The sequence below is a fragment of the Theropithecus gelada genome, chromosome 10, assembly GCF_003255815.1.
Source record: "Theropithecus gelada isolate Dixy chromosome 10, Tgel_1.0, whole genome shotgun sequence".
Taxonomy (NCBI): Eukaryota; Metazoa; Chordata; class Mammalia; order Primates; family Cercopithecidae; genus Theropithecus; species Theropithecus gelada.
In genome coordinates this window covers 32,355,068-32,371,879 of record NC_037678.1, presented here as the reverse complement: position 1 = coordinate 32,371,879, position 16,812 = coordinate 32,355,068, and the positions used below count along the sequence as shown (strand labels likewise).

The 16,812-nt window shown below is 58.5% G+C and overlaps 3 protein-coding genes across 8 annotated transcripts in view; 1 reads left to right on the top strand and 2 right to left on the bottom strand.

Moving 5' to 3' along the window:
• The window catches only part of RANBP1 (RAN binding protein 1), a 10,760-nt gene extending 4,757 nt beyond the window's left edge, over positions 1 to 6,003 (bottom strand). For 2 of the 4 annotated variants that reach the window (XM_025398259.1, XM_025398260.1), the window contains exons 1-3: positions 5,741 to 5,981; positions 4,238 to 4,374; positions 906 to 1,063 (exon numbers count right to left, since the gene is read on the bottom strand). In XM_025398259.1, coding sequence (XP_025254044.1) covers positions 906 to 1,063; positions 4,238 to 4,374; positions 5,741 to 5,755 — 310 coding nt within the window. In that variant the 5' untranslated portion in view covers positions 5,756 to 5,981. Of the gene's footprint in view, positions 1 to 905; positions 1,064 to 4,237; positions 4,375 to 5,083; positions 5,445 to 5,740 lie in introns of those variants that run through there. The other 2 variants (XM_025398257.1, XM_025398258.1) reach the window with 2 other exon arrangements.
• Positions 6,004 to 6,012: 9 nt separating this feature from the next.
• Positions 6,013 to 11,489, top strand: TRMT2A (tRNA methyltransferase 2 homolog A). 2 transcript variants are annotated; one of them, XM_025398255.1, is made up of 13 exons: positions 6,013 to 6,301; positions 6,407 to 6,496; positions 6,762 to 7,336; positions 7,594 to 7,702; positions 7,920 to 8,101; positions 8,288 to 8,402; positions 8,491 to 8,606; positions 8,682 to 8,793; positions 9,563 to 9,685; positions 9,874 to 9,949; positions 10,146 to 10,262; positions 10,373 to 10,469; positions 10,586 to 11,489. In XM_025398255.1, exons 2-13 carry the CDS (start codon positions 6,473 to 6,475, stop codon positions 10,812 to 10,814), a joined length of 1,875 nt encoding a protein of 624 aa, XP_025254040.1. In that variant the 5' UTR covers positions 6,013 to 6,301; positions 6,407 to 6,472; the 3' UTR covers positions 10,815 to 11,489. The 2 variants fall into 2 exon arrangements, with proteins under 2 accessions (XP_025254040.1, XP_025254039.1); XM_025398254.1 differs by having other exon boundaries at positions 6,106 to 6,496; positions 9,563 to 9,697; positions 9,838 to 9,949; positions 10,586 to 11,485.
• Positions 11,478 to 16,812, bottom strand: part of DGCR8 (DGCR8, microprocessor complex subunit) — a 31,915-nt gene continuing 26,580 nt past the window's right edge. For both annotated transcript variants that reach the window (XM_025398252.1, XM_025398253.1), the window contains 4 exons: positions 16,490 to 16,596; positions 15,790 to 15,917; positions 14,300 to 14,413; positions 11,478 to 13,318 (listed from right to left, as the gene is read on the bottom strand). In XM_025398252.1, the coding sequence (XP_025254037.1) occupies positions 13,235 to 13,318; positions 14,300 to 14,413; positions 15,790 to 15,917; positions 16,490 to 16,596 (433 nt within the window). In that variant the 3' untranslated portion in view covers positions 11,478 to 13,234. The remainder of the gene's footprint in view (positions 13,319 to 14,299; positions 14,414 to 15,789; positions 15,918 to 16,489; positions 16,597 to 16,812) is intronic.

Here is a 16,812-nt window from a genome sequence, read left to right as displayed (position 1 = left end):
CAAACCCCCCCAGACACCAAACACTGCCCTCCAGATGCCCCCTACATACCCCCCCAGATATCACACACACACCCCTCCAGACACCACACACTGCCCCGTCCCAGACACCAAACACCGCCCCCAGATGCCCTCCAGACACCACACACACACCCCAAGACACCACAACCCCCCAGACACCACACATGCCATGACACCACACTTTCAGACACCACATAGCCCCCCCCGGACACCACATACACACCCCGACACCACACACACCCACCCACAAAACACCACACCCCCAAACACCACACCCCCAGACAACACACCCCCCCAGAACCCCAACTATACACCCCCAAACACCACACCCAACCACACCCCCAGACAACACACCCCCCAGATACCACATACACACCCCCAAACACCACACCCAACCACAGCCCCAGACACCAGACCCCCAACTACACACCCCCAACCACACACCCCAGACACCACCGCCAGTAGACACCAAAGCCCCCCAGATACCACATATGTACTCCCCATCAACCCCCCAGACACCACCCCCCCCCCCCCCGACACCACACACACACACACACACACACACACACAGCGCCCCCTTGCCCTGCAGCACTCACTCCTCGTCCCGAGCCCAGCCTGGGCGCTGCGTCCTCCCATCAGGGCCCGTCTGGCTGACTCCACACCCCCGTGTGCTCTAAGCTTCGCTGCGGGCCTGCTCTGAGTTCAGAGGCACGTCTGAAAAACGTATTTCTGGTTTTAAATTCAACAAACACACCACAAACTTGCACTCCATGTAATAACACGCTCCCCACTTCCCAGTCAGCCCTGAAAGAATCTTCCCGAAGGTCCCAGGCTGAGCTGCTGAGGACTGTTGGGCCCAGCATGAACGCCCGCCCAAGGCCACCTACTGTAGTGGTTGGCACAGATCTTCAGGGTCTTGTCCCTCCGCATGAGAAGGCGGATGGCCCCTTTCTCCTTGTGCTTCAGGAGCTTGACGTCACCAGTGCCTCGCTCCTTCCATTCTGGGAGATCGTTCTCTGAGGCAAATCGGAACAGTTTTGCCCGCCTGCAAGAAAAGCCGTGAGGTAAGAGTGCAGACCTGCAGCCCACATGCAGGGCCTGCTCGGGAGGACACAGGACAACTCTGCACTGCAGGACCCGATGCCTCCACAAACGCCCCAGCCCTTCTTCAGGCTCCAAGAACTGCCTGTCACGACACCACCAGAAAGTGCAGCAGCCCAACAAACTCCAGGTCATCTTGAATTCCAGTTCCACAACCAAAAGAATTAAGATGACCAGGCAAGGTGGCTCACTTGTAATCCCAACATTTTGGGAGGCCGGGGCAGGTGGGTCATCTGAGGTCAGGAGTTCAAAACTAGCCTGGCCAACATGGTGAAACCCTGTCTCTACTAAAAATACAAAAATCAGCTGGGCGTGGTACCTGTAATCCCAGCTACTCAGGAGGCTGAGGCATGACAATCACTTGAGCCCAGGAAGCAGAGGGTGCAGTGAGCGGAGATCGCCCCACTGCACCTACAGTCACAATATTTCCCCCAGTGAAGACCAGCTCGGGCAAAACAGCAAGAAACCATCTCTACAAAAAGATAAAAAATTAGCTGGATATGATGGTTAACACCCATAGTCTCAGCTACTCAAGAGGCAGAGGCAGGAGGATCCCTTGAGCCCAGGAGTTCAAGGCTGCAGTGAGCCATGATCCCACTGCTGCTCTCTAGCCTGGGTGAGAGTGAGACTCTATTTAAAAAAAAAAAAAAAAAAAAGCCGGGCATGGTGGCTCACGCCTGTAATCCCAGCACTTTGGGAGGCCGAAGTGGGGGGATCACCTGAGGTTAGGAGTTTGAAACCAGCCTGACCAACATGGAGAAACCCCATCTCTACCAAAACTACAAAATTAGCCAGGCATGCTGGGACGTGCCAATAATCCCAGCTACTGAGGAGGCTGAGAGAGGAGAATCCCTTGAACTGGGAGGCCAAGGTTGCAGTGAGCTGAGATCGCACCATTGCACTCCAGCCTGGGCAACAAGAGCGAAACTCCATCTCAAAAAAAAAAAGAGGCCAGGCTTGGTGGCTCATGCCTGTAATCCCATCACTTTGGGAGGCCGAGGCAGGCCAATCATGAAGTCAGGAGATTGAGACCATCCTGACTAACTCGGTGAAACCCCATCTCTACTAAAAATACAAAAAATTAGCTGGGCGGGGTGGCGGGCACCTGTAGCCCCAAATATTCAGGAGGCTAAGGCAGGAGAATTGCTTGAACCTGGGAGGCGGAGGTTGCAGTGAGCTAAGATCATATCACCATACTCCAGCCTGGGCAACAGAGCAAGAATCCATTTCAAAAAAAAAAAAAAAAAAGAGAGAAAAATGGCCCAATGTAGGGAAAGAAGCCCCCTGGGTGGGCTGGGCATCCCATGGTCACTGTGCAAGAGCACCCCAGCCCCAGAGATCTGCAGGGACAGCATGGATCAGGTGCGGGCCAAGGACCTCCGTCACACCACCAGAAAGCGCAGCAGCCCAACAAACTCCAGGTCATCTTGAATTCCAGTTCCAGAACCAAGAGAATTAGACGACGGATGCGGTGGCTCACGCCTGTAATCCCAGCATTTTGGGAGGCCGAGGCAGGCAGGTCACCTGAGGTCAGATGACCCACAGAAAAGGCCGAGGCCTCTAATCAGGCAACAGGTCCTGGCCAACACCCAGCCCTCCTGCCCAGGAACAGCCCCTCCTGCTGGGGACCAGGGCACCCAGAACCTAGCAATGCACTCAGGGCTCAGGCTGGCGCCCTCCTTCTGGGCACAGCTCCACCTGCCTCTCTCAGATGACTCCACTCTCTGCCCCAACATGATTCTGGCAAGAGACTGTCTCACAAAGTTCCCCAACAGGACGCCCCTGAGGCTTTACCGCAAAGACCCCTGCTGGCCTCACCTCCCTCAGGGAGAGCCTGGGCCCAGGCCACCAGGAGCACCTCCCACCCGACATGGGCAGTGAGAGGATAGAGGCAAGCACTTCACCCCAGCAAGGAGCTACTCCCAAACGGGCTGCAGCAATGCATCAGCAGAGTGGAGACATGGCCACCCAGTGGCTTCAGGGAGATGTCCATCACCCTCTGTGACCAAAGGGTGACACACAGCTCTCCTTTCCCAGGTATCCCTCCTGGCCCCTTTCCTTGGAGAAGAAACTCACAGTAGGAATGACTCTCTCTGGTTCCCTCTCCCACCCCAGAGCAACCAAACCTTAACCTGTACTCTTAAAGCTACTTCAAGGGTGGGGGGTTCCGTGAACTTGAACAGGGAAAAACTACAATCTCATTTCACTACAGTGTGTAACTAAACATGATGTTTGTTGCAATCCTGAGTGTAGGTGACAGGCCGGTCTCTGCAGTGCTGTGACGCTCTCACAAGACACAAGGCTGGTATCCACCACTGCAAATAGCTCTTAACTGAAAGTGTCAAGAAGCACACGTACAGAATCTTTTCAGGTGTTTTTGATAACTAAACCATCACCTATTTTCACGTGTAATCGCACTATTACGTTGTGTATTAAGGGTGGGCCAGGCGAGGTGGCTCACGCCTGTAATCCCAGCACTTTGGGAGGCTGGGGCGGGCAGATCAAAAGGTCAGGAGATCGAGACCATCCTGGCTCACAAGATGAAACCCCGTCTCTAATAAAAATACAAAAAATTAGCCAGGTGTGGAGTCCCAGCTACTTGGGAGGCTGAGGCAGGAGAATGGCGTGAACCGGGGAGGCGGAGCTTGCAGTGAGCTGAGATCACGCCACCGCACTCCAGCCTGGGCAATAGAGCGAGGCTCCATCTCAAACAACAACAACAACAACAACAACAAAAACACCGCGTGGGGGATTTATAAGCTTCACAATGCCAAAGAACTCTGCTGCAAAAAGTTAAAATCCCCTGCTCAACCAAAGGGACTCCCTGGATCCTCAGAAGCCAGTGGCAAGAAACAGCAGTGGGGCCGCCATGTCAGTGAACAGAGCAGCAATAATGGGATGCCCTTCATGCAACTGGCTGCAGGGCAGCAAGGGCACCTGGTGAAGATTCATAAAAGCAATGGGTTAAATTTCCACATGGGATTAGTCACCAAGCAACTTTAGGCCCTTTCTTTAAAGAACCTCAGTCTGATTAAAAGTCAGGCCAAGACCTTAACACCCAAAAAAGCTGTAACTTCAACCTTAAAGGGTCCTATTTCTGGGACATCAGCTTACTTACATTTTAAAAAGTTCCTCTTCATCTTCTTCCAGCGTTTTAATTTCTTGCTCAGGAAGAGAAACTATTGGCTCAAACTGAGGGTCATGGTTGGATTCGTCTGTATTCTCAGTGGAAGTATCATGGTCCTCATGAGTGTCCTGAGGAAATACAAAGAGGTTACACTGCTGGCCTATGGATCTGGCTCATAGCCAGAGCCCAACCAGTGCCTGCAGTGGTCAGCCCCCCGACAGTGAAGGGACTTCAGCTACAAGGATGGGCTCCACCCCAAAGCAAGAAATCAGGCCCTCTCTTCCACGCTAGGGAAGGTTTGCATTTACGCCCAGCTCCATATACTCAGTGCATGAGCCTACAGCGAGACACCCGAGTTTGGGGCCCCTCCCCCAGATTCACAGACATCAGTCAGATCTGTGCACAGACTGATGGGGGGCCCTACAACTCCGCCAGCACTTGCAGAGTGGCCTGGGAGTAACTGCCTCATCTCTTTGAGCATCAGTTTCTTCCTCATCCATAAAATGCAGACGATACCTGCTGTGTGAAGATCAAAGGACACAATGATGGGTCGAAATAGATTTTGAAATGTTACTTTAAAGCAAAATGTAACTATTTCAGCTTTTACTAATTAGGAAATAGTTGTGCTCTTGCTTACTAGAATGAAAAAAGTCGCTACAGGACTGGTAGTATTTACATTGGATTCATAGCTCTGCCAGCAATTTTTTCACAGTTCAAGAAATTAAGTTAGTAACTAGATAAATTGTACCGGTGAAAGTCATGAAATCCTGACCCAATTTAGAGGATAAGAGAGCACCAATAATCATATTTTAGGTTCGAGTCTTCCAGAACACGTGCCTTGGTCACCCAGAAGTCCATAAGAGACCCAAGACTTCACCACTAGACTCAAACTGGAAAAGAAAACATAAGCTTTTCGCTGCTCTTCTGTGTTTCCCACAGCACTGCGGCTCTGCAGCGGCCCGCACTCAACCATACACCTCAGCCAACAAAGCCGCTGCCTGGGTCGGCGCGTCCAGGACCTGTGCCCCACGATGGAACGCGAGCTTCTGCCACAGAGGCCAGAGCCGGTTCCAGACGTGAGAACCGAATGAATGAAGTGCTGCGTGGGCGACGGAAGGAATAAATGCACCGTACTAGTGGGAAGCCCCAAGTGGGCCGAGCCGGAGGAAACCCGCCGCCCGCACCAGTTCCCGGAGGCTAGGGCCGCCCCGCGTGGCGACGGCCGCCCCCAACCCACCCCAAGGTCACGCGGGCGCCCTGCAGCCCCCAGGCCTCTGCAGAGCCTGCACCCCCAGAGGCCCCAACTCCGCAGGCCTCGAGCCCCCAAACCCCACGCGTCCCGACCCCGCGCCACCGAGGCCCAGCAGACGGCCGAACCTGCAGGCCGGCGGGGGTTGGTGGCTGCTGCGCGGGCCGCCCACGTGGCCGCTGATAACGGCCCCGGTCCCACCGGCCCCGCCCGCCCACCCTGTCCCCGCTTGGGCCCGGCCGCACCTTGGCGGCCGCCATGGGGGCGCGGCGGCGGCGGCGGCTCGGCTGGGTCGGTCGTCGCTGGCTCCGCGGCCTCTGGGCGGCTACTCGTAGCTCCTTCCCTCCGCGTCTGGCGCCGGCGCCGCCCGCCCGCCCGCTCTTCCCTCCGCCCCGCGACCCGAACCTCGACCCCTGACCCCAGCGGCGGGAAACGCGCCGCGATTCAAAACCAGTACAGCTTTATTGGCTCAGGCGGCGGACACTCTCATTGTCCGGCCCGCCCCGCGCTTCCCGCCAAAACGCCCGTGGCGCATGCCCGGCCCGCCCGTCAGCCAGAGGAGCGCGCATTCCCGGCGACCCCTGCGCGCACTTCCGTCCCGGCCACGCGCGCCCCAAGAGCTGGCTAAAGTGGTTGGAACCGGCGCGTGGCTATGATGTTGCCGGAAGTCAGGATCATAGAGACGCTCGGCCTCCGCGGCACGCGCTGGCGGACTAAGAGTGGCTGGCGAAGCGTGCGGCCGGCGCGGGCCCCTGGCGGGCGGGCGGTGCAGCCCCAAGCCTGAGACCAGGACCTGAGCACCGCAGGTTCGAGTACCGCCCCATCTGGGTCGAAGCCGGGGCTGGCGGCGACCTCGCGGCGTTGCACTGGCTCTCTGAGCACTTCCCCTCTGAGCACTTCCCTTGTGACAGGCCCAGGACGAGGTGACCAGGCGGCCCCCGTGGCACCCCTGGTCTAGGCGGAGTACCGCCTGAGCGATGAGTGAGAACCTCGACAACGAGGTAGAGTGCGGGGAGACGCTGGGTAGAGACGGGGATGGGGTGGGAGGAGGCGGAGTGGGGCAGGAAACCTGCCAGAGAATAGGTGGGGACGAGGAGGGTGCGATGGGGGAGGAAAGGAGACGGGAATGGGGTCGGGAGGGTAGAATGGGGGAGGGGAGGGGCAGGGTTGAGTGCAGAGCGCACCGACGGAGGTTTGAGTGTGCCATAGGGGAGCCAGGCCCCAGGGCCTAGTCCTCACCGTAGCACCCCATCTGTCCCCACACAGGGCCCGAAGCCCATGGAGAGCTGTGGCCAGGAGAGCAGCAGTGCCCCGAGCTGCCCTACAGCCTCGGTGCTCCCTGCAGACCCGGCAGCCCTGGAGGAGGTGGAGAAAGAGGGCGCTGGAGCAGCTACAGGGCCGGGGCCTCAACCTGGGCTCTACAGCTACATCAGGGATGACTTGTTTACCTCTGAGATCTTCAAACTGGAGCTGCAGAACGTGCCTCGCCACGCCAGCTTCAGCGACGTCCGGCGCTTCCTGGGCCGCTTTGGCCTGCAGCCCCACAAAACCAAACTCTTTGGGCAACCACCCTGCGCCTTTGTGACATTCCGCAGCGCTGCAGAGAGGGACAAGGCCCTGCGCGTTTTGCATGGTGCCCTCTGGAAAGGCCGCCCACTCAGTGTGCGCCTGGCCCGACCCAAGGCCGACCCCATGGCCAGGAGGAGGCGACAGGAAGGTGAGAGTGAGCCACCGGCAACACGAGTGGCCGACGTGGTGACCCCTCTATGGACAGTGCCCTATGCTGAGCAGCTTGAGCGGAAGCAGCTGGAGTGCGAGCAGGTGCTGCAGAAACTCGCCAAGTGAGTGAGGGCGCAAGACACCCCTCCTGGCTGGGGCTCTGCCCGGCCCTGTGCTTCCTCAGCCTGCCTGTGCACCAGTCGGGAGGCCCAGCACAGGATCTGGCGGCCCCTTTGGGAGCTAGCGAGTGGGACACCCATGTTACAGGGGGCACAATGAGGTCCGAAAGGAGGAATTGGGAGCCTGGACATTGGGGAGTGGCCTAGCATGGGTGGGGGACAGTAGGTGGAGTCCAACCACAGATCTGCTCCTCTTACAGGGAAATCGGGAGCACCAACCGTGCCTTGCTGCCCTGGCTGCTCGAGCAGAGGCACAAGCACAACAAGGCCTGCTGCCCACTGGAGGGGGTCAGGCCATCACCCCAGCAGGTCAGGCTAGACTTCGGTGGCCACAAACCCCTATCCCGGGATTTGAAAACTTTGCTTTTGCTCACCCTTCCTGTTGATCTTTTTGTTTTCTCTGGTAACTTATCACATAGCTATCAGCTATTCCTCTTGTTTGACTGCCAGCCCCTGTGGGGAAATCAGGGTTTCCAGGCACAAGTGCTGGGCAACCAGGGTAAGGTGCAGCTGTCTCTTCCTGCAGACTGAGTATCGTAATAAGTGTGAGTTTCTGGTTGGCGTCGGGGTGGATGGGGAGGATAACACCGTGGGCTGTCGGCTCGGCAAGTACAAGGGCGGGACGTGTGCTGTGGCGGCCCCGTTTGACACCGTGCACATCCCCGAAGCCACCAAGCAGGTGGTGAAGGCCTTTCAGGAGTTCATCCGGTGAGGACCTGTGACGGGGCTCCTGGGAAGTCCTGTGTGGTGTGGGAGCAGAGGGTGGGGATCCCACCCAGGGAATTCTGGAGTGCCTGCCATTTCAGCCAGTTGAAGGAAGGTGTGGCCAGAGGAGAGAGCAGGGGAGCTGCTTCCCCAGTCCCGGGCACTCAGGCCAGCTCGTGATCCCCACAGGTCAACTCCATACTCGGCATACGACCCAGAAACATACACAGGCCACTGGAAGCAGCTGACTGTGCGCACCAGCCGCCGCCGCCAGGCCATGGCCATTGCCTACTTCCACCCCCAGGTCTCAACGGGGGCCCTGCCGAGGGAGGATGCCTGGCCTGGGTGGGCCTCGGCACAGCCTGATGGGACCTTTTCACCACTTATTCCAGAAACTGAGCCCGGAGGAGCTGGCAGAGCTGAAAGCCTCCCTAGCACAGCACTTCACAGCAGGGCCAGGCAGGGCCAGTGGAGTGACCTGCCTCTACTTCGTGGAGGAGGGACAGCGGTGAGGAGCCCGAGTGGGGCGGGGTGGGTCCCTGCAGGGACTGTGACACTGAAGGACCTGCACCTCCGCCCACAGAAAGACTCCCAGCCAGGAGGGCCTGCCCCTGGAGCACGTGGCTGGGGACCGGTGCATCCATGAGGACCTGCTAGGGCTGACCTTCCGGATCTCTCCGCACGCCTTCTTCCAGGTAGCCCTGAGTCCCTGGTGGGCATGGGGACATGTTGAGGAAGGCCTGGCGCACCATCAGGACGTGATGGGAACAGTGGGCTCAGGTGGGAAGATTTGGGGGAGCATCCAGGCAGGGAAGCCACAGGGGAGGTGAAGTAGGAAAGAGGTTGGTCATCACTGATTTGACTTGTGACAATCTAGAGGTATACATGGTAGTGGCCCTTGTCACAGGGAGGATGAGGAGTGGCCCTCAGTGCACTACCACAGGGTGCTGCTCTGGGCTTGGCAGGAGGGAGGCCATGGTGGCTTCTGGACTGGGAAACACTGTTTCACTGTCCGCTCACTGCTGCAGGAAGGCTGTGGGGACCTGGAGCAGCCCTGTTTTTGGAGACAGGCCCAGTAGGACCTCCTGGAGGGCCAGGTGTAGGGGTGGGAGCTGCAGTTGGGTGAATCCAGGGACCCTGGTGTGAGTTATGGGAGGCAAAGCCCCCTTGCTGGGGCAGGGAAAGTACACTCTACTGGCCTGTGGGGCCTCGTGAGCCCTCAACCAAGCGGGGCAAGGAGGAGGCTGTGCTCAGCACAGGCTTGACTTTTAAAGCTGGGGGCTGGGTGAGGGCATCAGCAAGGCTGATCCAAGATGGGGTCAGGGATGGGGTTGGGCACCAAGGTAGGGGAGTGGGCGCCAGAGGTCCCAGCAGGATTGAGGGACCAGGAATGTGGGCCTCAGAGGGCGCCAGTGGCACCACAGGAGAGGAGCCACTGACATGCTGGGCACTGCCTGCCCCCAGGTGAACACACCCGCAGCTGAGGTGCTCTACACGGTCATTCAGGACTGGGCCCAGCTGGATGCAGGGAGCACGGTGCTGGACGTGTGTTGTGGCACCGGCACCATTGGCCTGGCCCTGGCCCGGGTGAGCCCTCCCGCCCTGCTGAGGGCACTCTCTTCCCACCCGCAAGACCCCCACTGACCCCAGCTCGAAGGCACTGCAACTGACTCCATCATGCCCCAGGCCCAGCTCCTCTTTGCTGCCCTCGGCCCCATGCACTCCCCTCCCTGAGGTAGCCCTGGGTGGGGCGACACCACACTTTCCTGTTTCAGAAGGTGAAGAGAGTCATTGGGGTCGAGCTATGCCCAGAGGCCGTGGAGGACGCCCGGGTAAACGCCCAGGACAATGGTGAGTGGCAAGGCCGAGGGTGGGGGTGGGACAGGGGCAGCCGCCACCCCTGCTGCAAGCGTCAGCCACGGCCAGGGCTTGAGGGCTACCCAACAGGTAGAGCAAGCGAACAAGCTCTTTGGCTAGGGGTTCCCTGGGGCTGGCCCTGCTGGGAGGGCATGCGGCCCTCTGACAGGCCGCCGTGCCATCTCTTCAGAGTTGAGTAATGTGGAGTTCCACTGTGGGAGGGCCGAGGACCTGGTGCCCGCCCTGGTGAGCAGACTGGCCTCCCAGCACCTTGTGGCCATACTGGACCCACCCCGTGCCGGCTTGCGTGAGTGGCTTTTGCTTGACGTGGTGGCATGGGAACGAGGACACATGGGGTGACTCACCAGGTTGTGGACTCTCTGGCTGTGGGGACCCAGCTGGTATTTGCCTCCTCAGATTCCAAGGTGATCCTGGCCATCCGCAGAGCCGAGAACATCAGGCGACTGCTGTACGTCTCATGCAACCCCCGGGCAGCCATGGGCAACTTTGTGGAGTGAGTGTCAGCAGGGGCCTGGACGGGGGCCAGGCCTGGCACCAAGCCCCCAGCTCCCACAGGAGCCCGTGACTAGCCCATCGGCTGACCTTGGCGCCTGCCTTTTCCCCCCACAGCCTCTGCAGAGCCCCATCTAACCGGGTGAAGGGCACCCCCTTCCGGCCAGTCAAGGCCGTGGCAGTGGACCTGTTCCCACAGACCCCGCACTGTGAGATGCTCATCTTGTTCGAGAGGGTGGAGCACCCCAATGGCACAGGGGTCTTGGGGCCCCACAGCCCTCCAGCTCAACCCACACCAGGACCCCCAGATGATACCCAAGAAACTGGGGCCTTCCCCTTATCCTAGGTCCAGGACCCATCACGGGGACAGGAGCTGAAGGGCTCCCAGGGCCCCAGGGGCGGCAAAGGCATGGCTTGCTGGCCAGGATATTCAGAGGTAGGCAGCCAAAGGGCACAGAACCCTGCGCCCCACCAGGATTGGCCTGCTGCTGGGGGCCAGGGGGCCTGACCAGGAAGGCAGATGGGCTCCTGCAGCCTGTTCCCCACCCGCGAGGTCTTTGTGGACTAGCCAAGGCTATGAGGGCCAGAATAAAAAACTGCTCAATGAGGGGTGTTTCTGTGATGAGAGCCAGGGGTTGAACACAGGGCCTGGGTGCCAGGGAAAGGGTCAGACAGCCTGGGCAGCTCTGCAAGCCCCTCTGCACAGCTAGGGGAGTCAGGGCATAGAGCTTACTTTTAAACAGAATGTTGGATTTGATACTTAAACTTGAGGAGGCAGAGATAAGTCTGGGAATTGCACCAGCTGGGTGCGGGGGTAGAGAACTCTGGGCAGAGAGTTGGCCCCTCCGTGGCCAGCCTTGCCCTCACAACCAAGGAAGGGGCCATCCTGTGGTGCTGTTCAGCTGTTACAAAGGCAGGGTGCAGCCTGCAGAGGCTCCAGGAGGGGATCTGCCCGGTCAAGGGTCCACAGGGTGCCAGCCTCTCACACTCAGAATAAAGACATTAGCCATTCCCTTCTGGACAGTTTGCTTTATGCGTTCAGACAATTGAGGCTCACCTTCCAGGCATAGCCCAGTGCCCTGGATGGCATCAGCATAGGCTCCCCTGCCCTAGCCTTGAAGCATGGCTGTGGCTGTGTGCACAATTCACACCCACACTTGGCATACGGGTGGGGGTGGGGGTGTGGGGGCACGGAGACCACGAGAGTATGGCAGCACCTGCTGTGGTGGTGGTGCCTGGGAACAGCAAGACACAGCGAGGCTCCCCAACCTTTAGGGGAACACATGTGCACGAAGCTTTGGTTCACAGGCGCATCTGGCTGGCTAAGGGCAACAGTCACAGTCAAATGACTATTCACAGCTGCAGACAGGAGGCAAGACAGAAGCAAGTATCTAATTACAGCAACTTGAGTTGAGGGTTTCCTTTTTAAAGGTCAACAGAAGCCAACCTTGGTCACACAGGTGGTGAGGGAGGGATATGTGGGCGGCCCATGGGCCAACATTGTTCTCCTGACAAAAAAAAAAAAAAACGCCATCAGTACCACCTGTGGGGGGTGTGGTGGAGGACAGACACAGCAGAATGCTGGACTCTTGCTTCAGATGGTGCACCACAAGCACACGGCACCCTGCATAGGTGCCTTTGAGGACACCCTGGTGCCTCAGACTCAGGCAGGAACACATTTCCATCCCACACCCACACACAGGGCCACCAGTCGAGAAGCAAGCTGGGCACCGGGCAGCTGCCTTGGACATCCAGAGAAGCCGCTGTCAGTCAACATCTCTGGATGAAGAATGGGCTACACTGAAGGCCCTTGCTTCCTGTTTAAACAGGTCCACTTGCTAAAATGCATGATTCCAAATCTACCTTCTACTCTCACTGTAAAAGTCTCTTTCAAAATGCGAAGATATCACAAAAGCTTTAAAAATCAATGGGTGGACATATGGACTCGACTGCAAAAAATCTTTGTAAAAAACTGTTGCCGGAGGCCAGGAAAGGCAGGGAGGGCCTCAGTGTCCAGAGAGGCGCTTTTAGGGTGTTAAGACTTCATCAGAAAAAGGGGCCCTAGGAGGCCAGGGCAACTCCAGGAGGTGGCGGGACATCATCCTTGCTGGCATCATGTCCAGACTGAAGAGGGACCACCTTGATGGTTTGCCTCCAATCCCAGAAAGGTAGTTCTGATACTAAAATTCTGCTTATTTTAAGCCAAAAAGGTTTAAAATACTCTTTTCTGTTCTACCTTTTCAAAGAAGGGGAAACACAGAAGGCAGGTGAGGGCAGGGCACCATGTGCACCTCCTAACCAGGTCCCTGCAGCAGCCCTGCAGGCATCCTGGGCACATGGGCCACCTGGCATCACGGGCCAGCCGCAGGACTCAGCCATCCCCTCTCATCTGTCATCTAAGCATCATGTGTCGTCAGTGCATATTACATACTAAAATTCATGAAAGCCTTCATAAAAAGAGCCTGCAGCAGGTGCACAGAAGCAAGGTCCACCACTGTCCACAGTCACCAGCTGCCACTGGTGCAGTCGCTGAGTCCATCCATTCAGGCCTGGAGCTTTCCAGGGGGAGCCGCTGCTCCACATGTGTGCTGTGTGGCCGTGACTGTCCCTGTACACCAGAGCCTCCACCCTCAGGCCAGGCCCACAGGTTGGCCACAGGGAAGGAGCTTGGGTTGGAGGCCTGACACTGTGGTGCACGATGCATGACTGCTGGTCTCCTCAGAAGTGCTGCTGGCGGCCCCCGCGCCCTGGCCTGTGCCACCTCCCTCACACGTCCACGGTGCACAGGGGCTCACCGCCAGGCTGGGCGGACGCCACAATGGACATCTTGGGCTTCTTTCGAGTCTCCTCCTGAAAGAACAACAAAGGTCAGGGGTGCCAATGAGGGGGGCTCGGCAGAAGCTCGGGAGGGCACAAGGTGGAGGGAGAGCCCAGCAGACCATGCCAGGAGGCCCTGGAGCCCAAGGGCAGGGAAGGCTAGAAGAAGCAGGGAAGGCCTGAGGCAGGCCAGCCTGAGACTGCAGAGGCCCCCTGGACTGCCATCAGAGCACAACATGCGCAGCCTACCTGGCAATCAGGACATGTACCAAGAAGTGAAGAATTTTGGGTGTAGTTACAGTGGCAGGCCAGGCTTCCCCACTGGGTGTTTCTCCCTTGCCCAGCTTTTGCTTACCCCAGGCCCAGCCAGGAGCACTGTGTCCTGCACCTGCTGCCCTTGAGCCCCACAGCCCCTCTTCCGACTAGGGGCAAACCAGGAAGTCCCACTGGCTCCAGGAGGCCAAGCCCCACCCCAGGGAGCAGCGAGGGACCTGCTGGCCTGGGCGGCGGCAGATACCTCCTGGGGCTCTCACCCAGGCCAGGGAACTGCCACACTTAACTCCCACCCAGAAGGCCCAGGCGGGTGCGTCACGCCGTGGCCACGCAGACGATGCCTGAGGACAGACCCCTCTTTGAGTGGGGTTCCCAAGGTGGCTTTAGGGGCTTCATCAGGACCAAGCCCTACAGATTCAACCCTGGCAGGCGCACTGACCTACCTCCAAACACCCAGGGTGCACATGGGACCCAGGTGGCCCACCAAGGCTGTGACCTTCATGGTCCACCACCAGGCTGGCCTGCCAGCTCTCTAACAACAGAACCAAAACTGAAGTGATTTATAAAAGTATCACACATGTTGAAGCTCAAAGAAAAGCCTGTATCTGATTTTGGAAGGAGGCTCCAAGCATTTCCAAGGTGTCAAGCTCAGACACGGGTCCTGGGGGCGCCTGCTGTCCCTCCACAGCTGCCACAGGAATGGCCGTGGCCCAGCAGCTCTCCCGCTAGGGTGGCACTCACCCTCTCCTCAGCCAGCCTCTTCATCTCCTCCTGGAGCTTGCTGAGGATGTGCAGGTTGGGCTTGTTCTTCTTGGCATACTGCTGCAGCTCAATCACACTCTTGTCCGACGTCTCCTGGGAAGTACAGCACCTCACGCTCAGGACTGCAGGCTGTAGCTCCATGGCCTGCCCACTGCCCAGCAGCTGTGTGCCTGCAACCCTGAAGGCAGGCGCGTCCAGGGCCTGGCAGACACCAAACAGCCAGGAGCTGTGGCCACATAACTGCATGCTGACTACCCGCCTCAGTGATGCCAGGCCCACTGACAGCAGCGAGAGTGAGGGGCAGTCCACGGCTGCCAGGCCTTTCTGCCCACACGAGGCCACTTATGCGGCCTCCTGCCATGGGCAGAGCAGGGAGGTGAGGTGCTCGTGGTGCCCAGAGCCCTCATCAAGGAGAGAAACCAGAGCGCGGCCGCAGCCAGTTAAGAACAGCATGCTGCAGCCCAGCCCATCAGTCCCAGGCACTGAGCTCTCTGCAAATATCATGACTGCAGAGGAACATCAGACTGGCCTCAGCCCCTTCAAGTCTTAGGCCAGCCCCAAGGCTGCTGTGGTTCTTCGGGATGCCAGAGCTCCTCCCAGCTGTGGCTGTGCCAGGCTGGGACTTCTCCCCCTCCTGCTTAGGGAAGTTTCCCACCCCCGGGCCAGAGTGGGGCTTGCCTTCTCTCCCTCCGTCGGAGCCAAGGACCAAGCACAGCAAAGGCAGAAGCAAGCGCTACCTACATTTCAATTTGCTTCCCAACAATGTCTCTCCTCAAGTTCCTCAACACGCCCTGGTGGCCCGTGTGGGCCCCCTCACCCTCCCTTATCATGTCCAGAGTAAGGGCCTCTTCAGGGACAGTGCCGAGGCCATAGTCTCAGGGACCTAAAGGCAGGCCCTGCTCTTGGCAGCTGGCTCTGGCATAGGGCCCACCCACCACACAGTCCTGGGGCCGCCCCACCTGCAGCCCCAACCCCTCCATACCTACTTCCCCTTCCACTGACCAGAACCCAGAGAGTTTCTGTAATCATTTGGGGAAAATGAGGAACATGAACACTCACCTCCCCATGTTACCCTCCACCCCTCAGGAGTGAGCACTGGTACCAGGGAGAGCTACCCTGACACTCTCTTTCAAGCAGGGAGGGCTGGCCCTGGCTCCTGAGCCTTTGCATACCCCAGAGCCAGGCGCACCTTCAGCATCTCCTGCCCGGCCCTGCCTTGCACTTCAGCCATCTCCCTACAAGCCACATAGCTGGGCCCAGGCTGCGTTCTCAATCACCCACATTTCACTGACCATTCCCAGCAGGCCGGGATGGGAGATGTGGCTAGGACGACCCACCCACTGCCCACAAAGCCACACAAGTGGCCCAGGAGAGAGGCAGATGTGAGCAACCCTCTGAGCACAGAGCCTCAGGAACACGCTCCAGGGTGGCAGCACAGGCTGCCCTGGGACCTGCTGAGGGCCAGTTACCTGCTTGACCATCTTGCTGCTCTCACGGCCGTACATGCGCAGTAAAGAACCCCAGTTCTTGACATGTGGGTGCAGCAGCTGAAGGATCTTCTGTGAGGCTAACTGCTTTCCAACTCTCTTATTCTTACCTACACAGAGAAAGAGCAAGCACGGAGAAAGGGTGTCACAAACACCCAGTGCTCACGGGGCCCCCTGCTGCCCCCAGCCCTCCTGACCCACACCCCGAACGCCAGCAAGGGCACATTCTATAGGAACAGGCAGCACTCTGCCACTGCTCTGGGCACCTGAGTCTCACAGTACACAGCTGCCACCTTGAGAGTAGCCCTCAGAGTCCAGGAGCTAAGGGCACCACCACTCAAAGCCACACAGCTGAGAGCCTCCCTCCCGCCAAGACCCACACCTCCAGAAACAGGGAGCAGCAGGATTCTGCCAGCTATCTGAGAAGGAGAACCTTTCCTCCTGCCACAGGGACAAGGGCTGGACAGAGACAGGGATGGCAGCGGGGGAAAGGGAGAAGACAGAGAAAGTACAGGCAGGACGGCCGCAAGTCTGCCTTAGGCTGAATGTGTGGTGGCCAGCACACACAGCTGGGCTCAGGGACAATGCCAGGGCAGCAGCTGAGACCAAGCCACAGAGGCACAGGGCCACACCAGGGGCCGCCTGCCCGGCAGCCACCAGGCAGCAGGGAAGGAGTCCTTACACCACCCGCGCACTGTGTGCTTGCCACACGCCATGACGTATTCACTCTTCTGGTTTTTCCCAGGAACCACTTCAAACTTGATAGACGTGTCACCCATCCCATGGTTTCTTTAAGAGAAAACAGACAACAGGTGGTGTCCCCTGAGCAGAGCAGCCAGCTGCCTCTGAGGAGGCCTGCTCTGGGAAGCCCTTAGGAAATGACCAAGCCTCTCCCCCGACTGCGTCTTAGCCAGAGGGGGGAATTCTCCACACGCCCTATTCAGGCCTGCGGGACTGACTGGTGGCCAGGGCCAAGGAGTTGCTGTGTACCAGGGAAACCTGGCC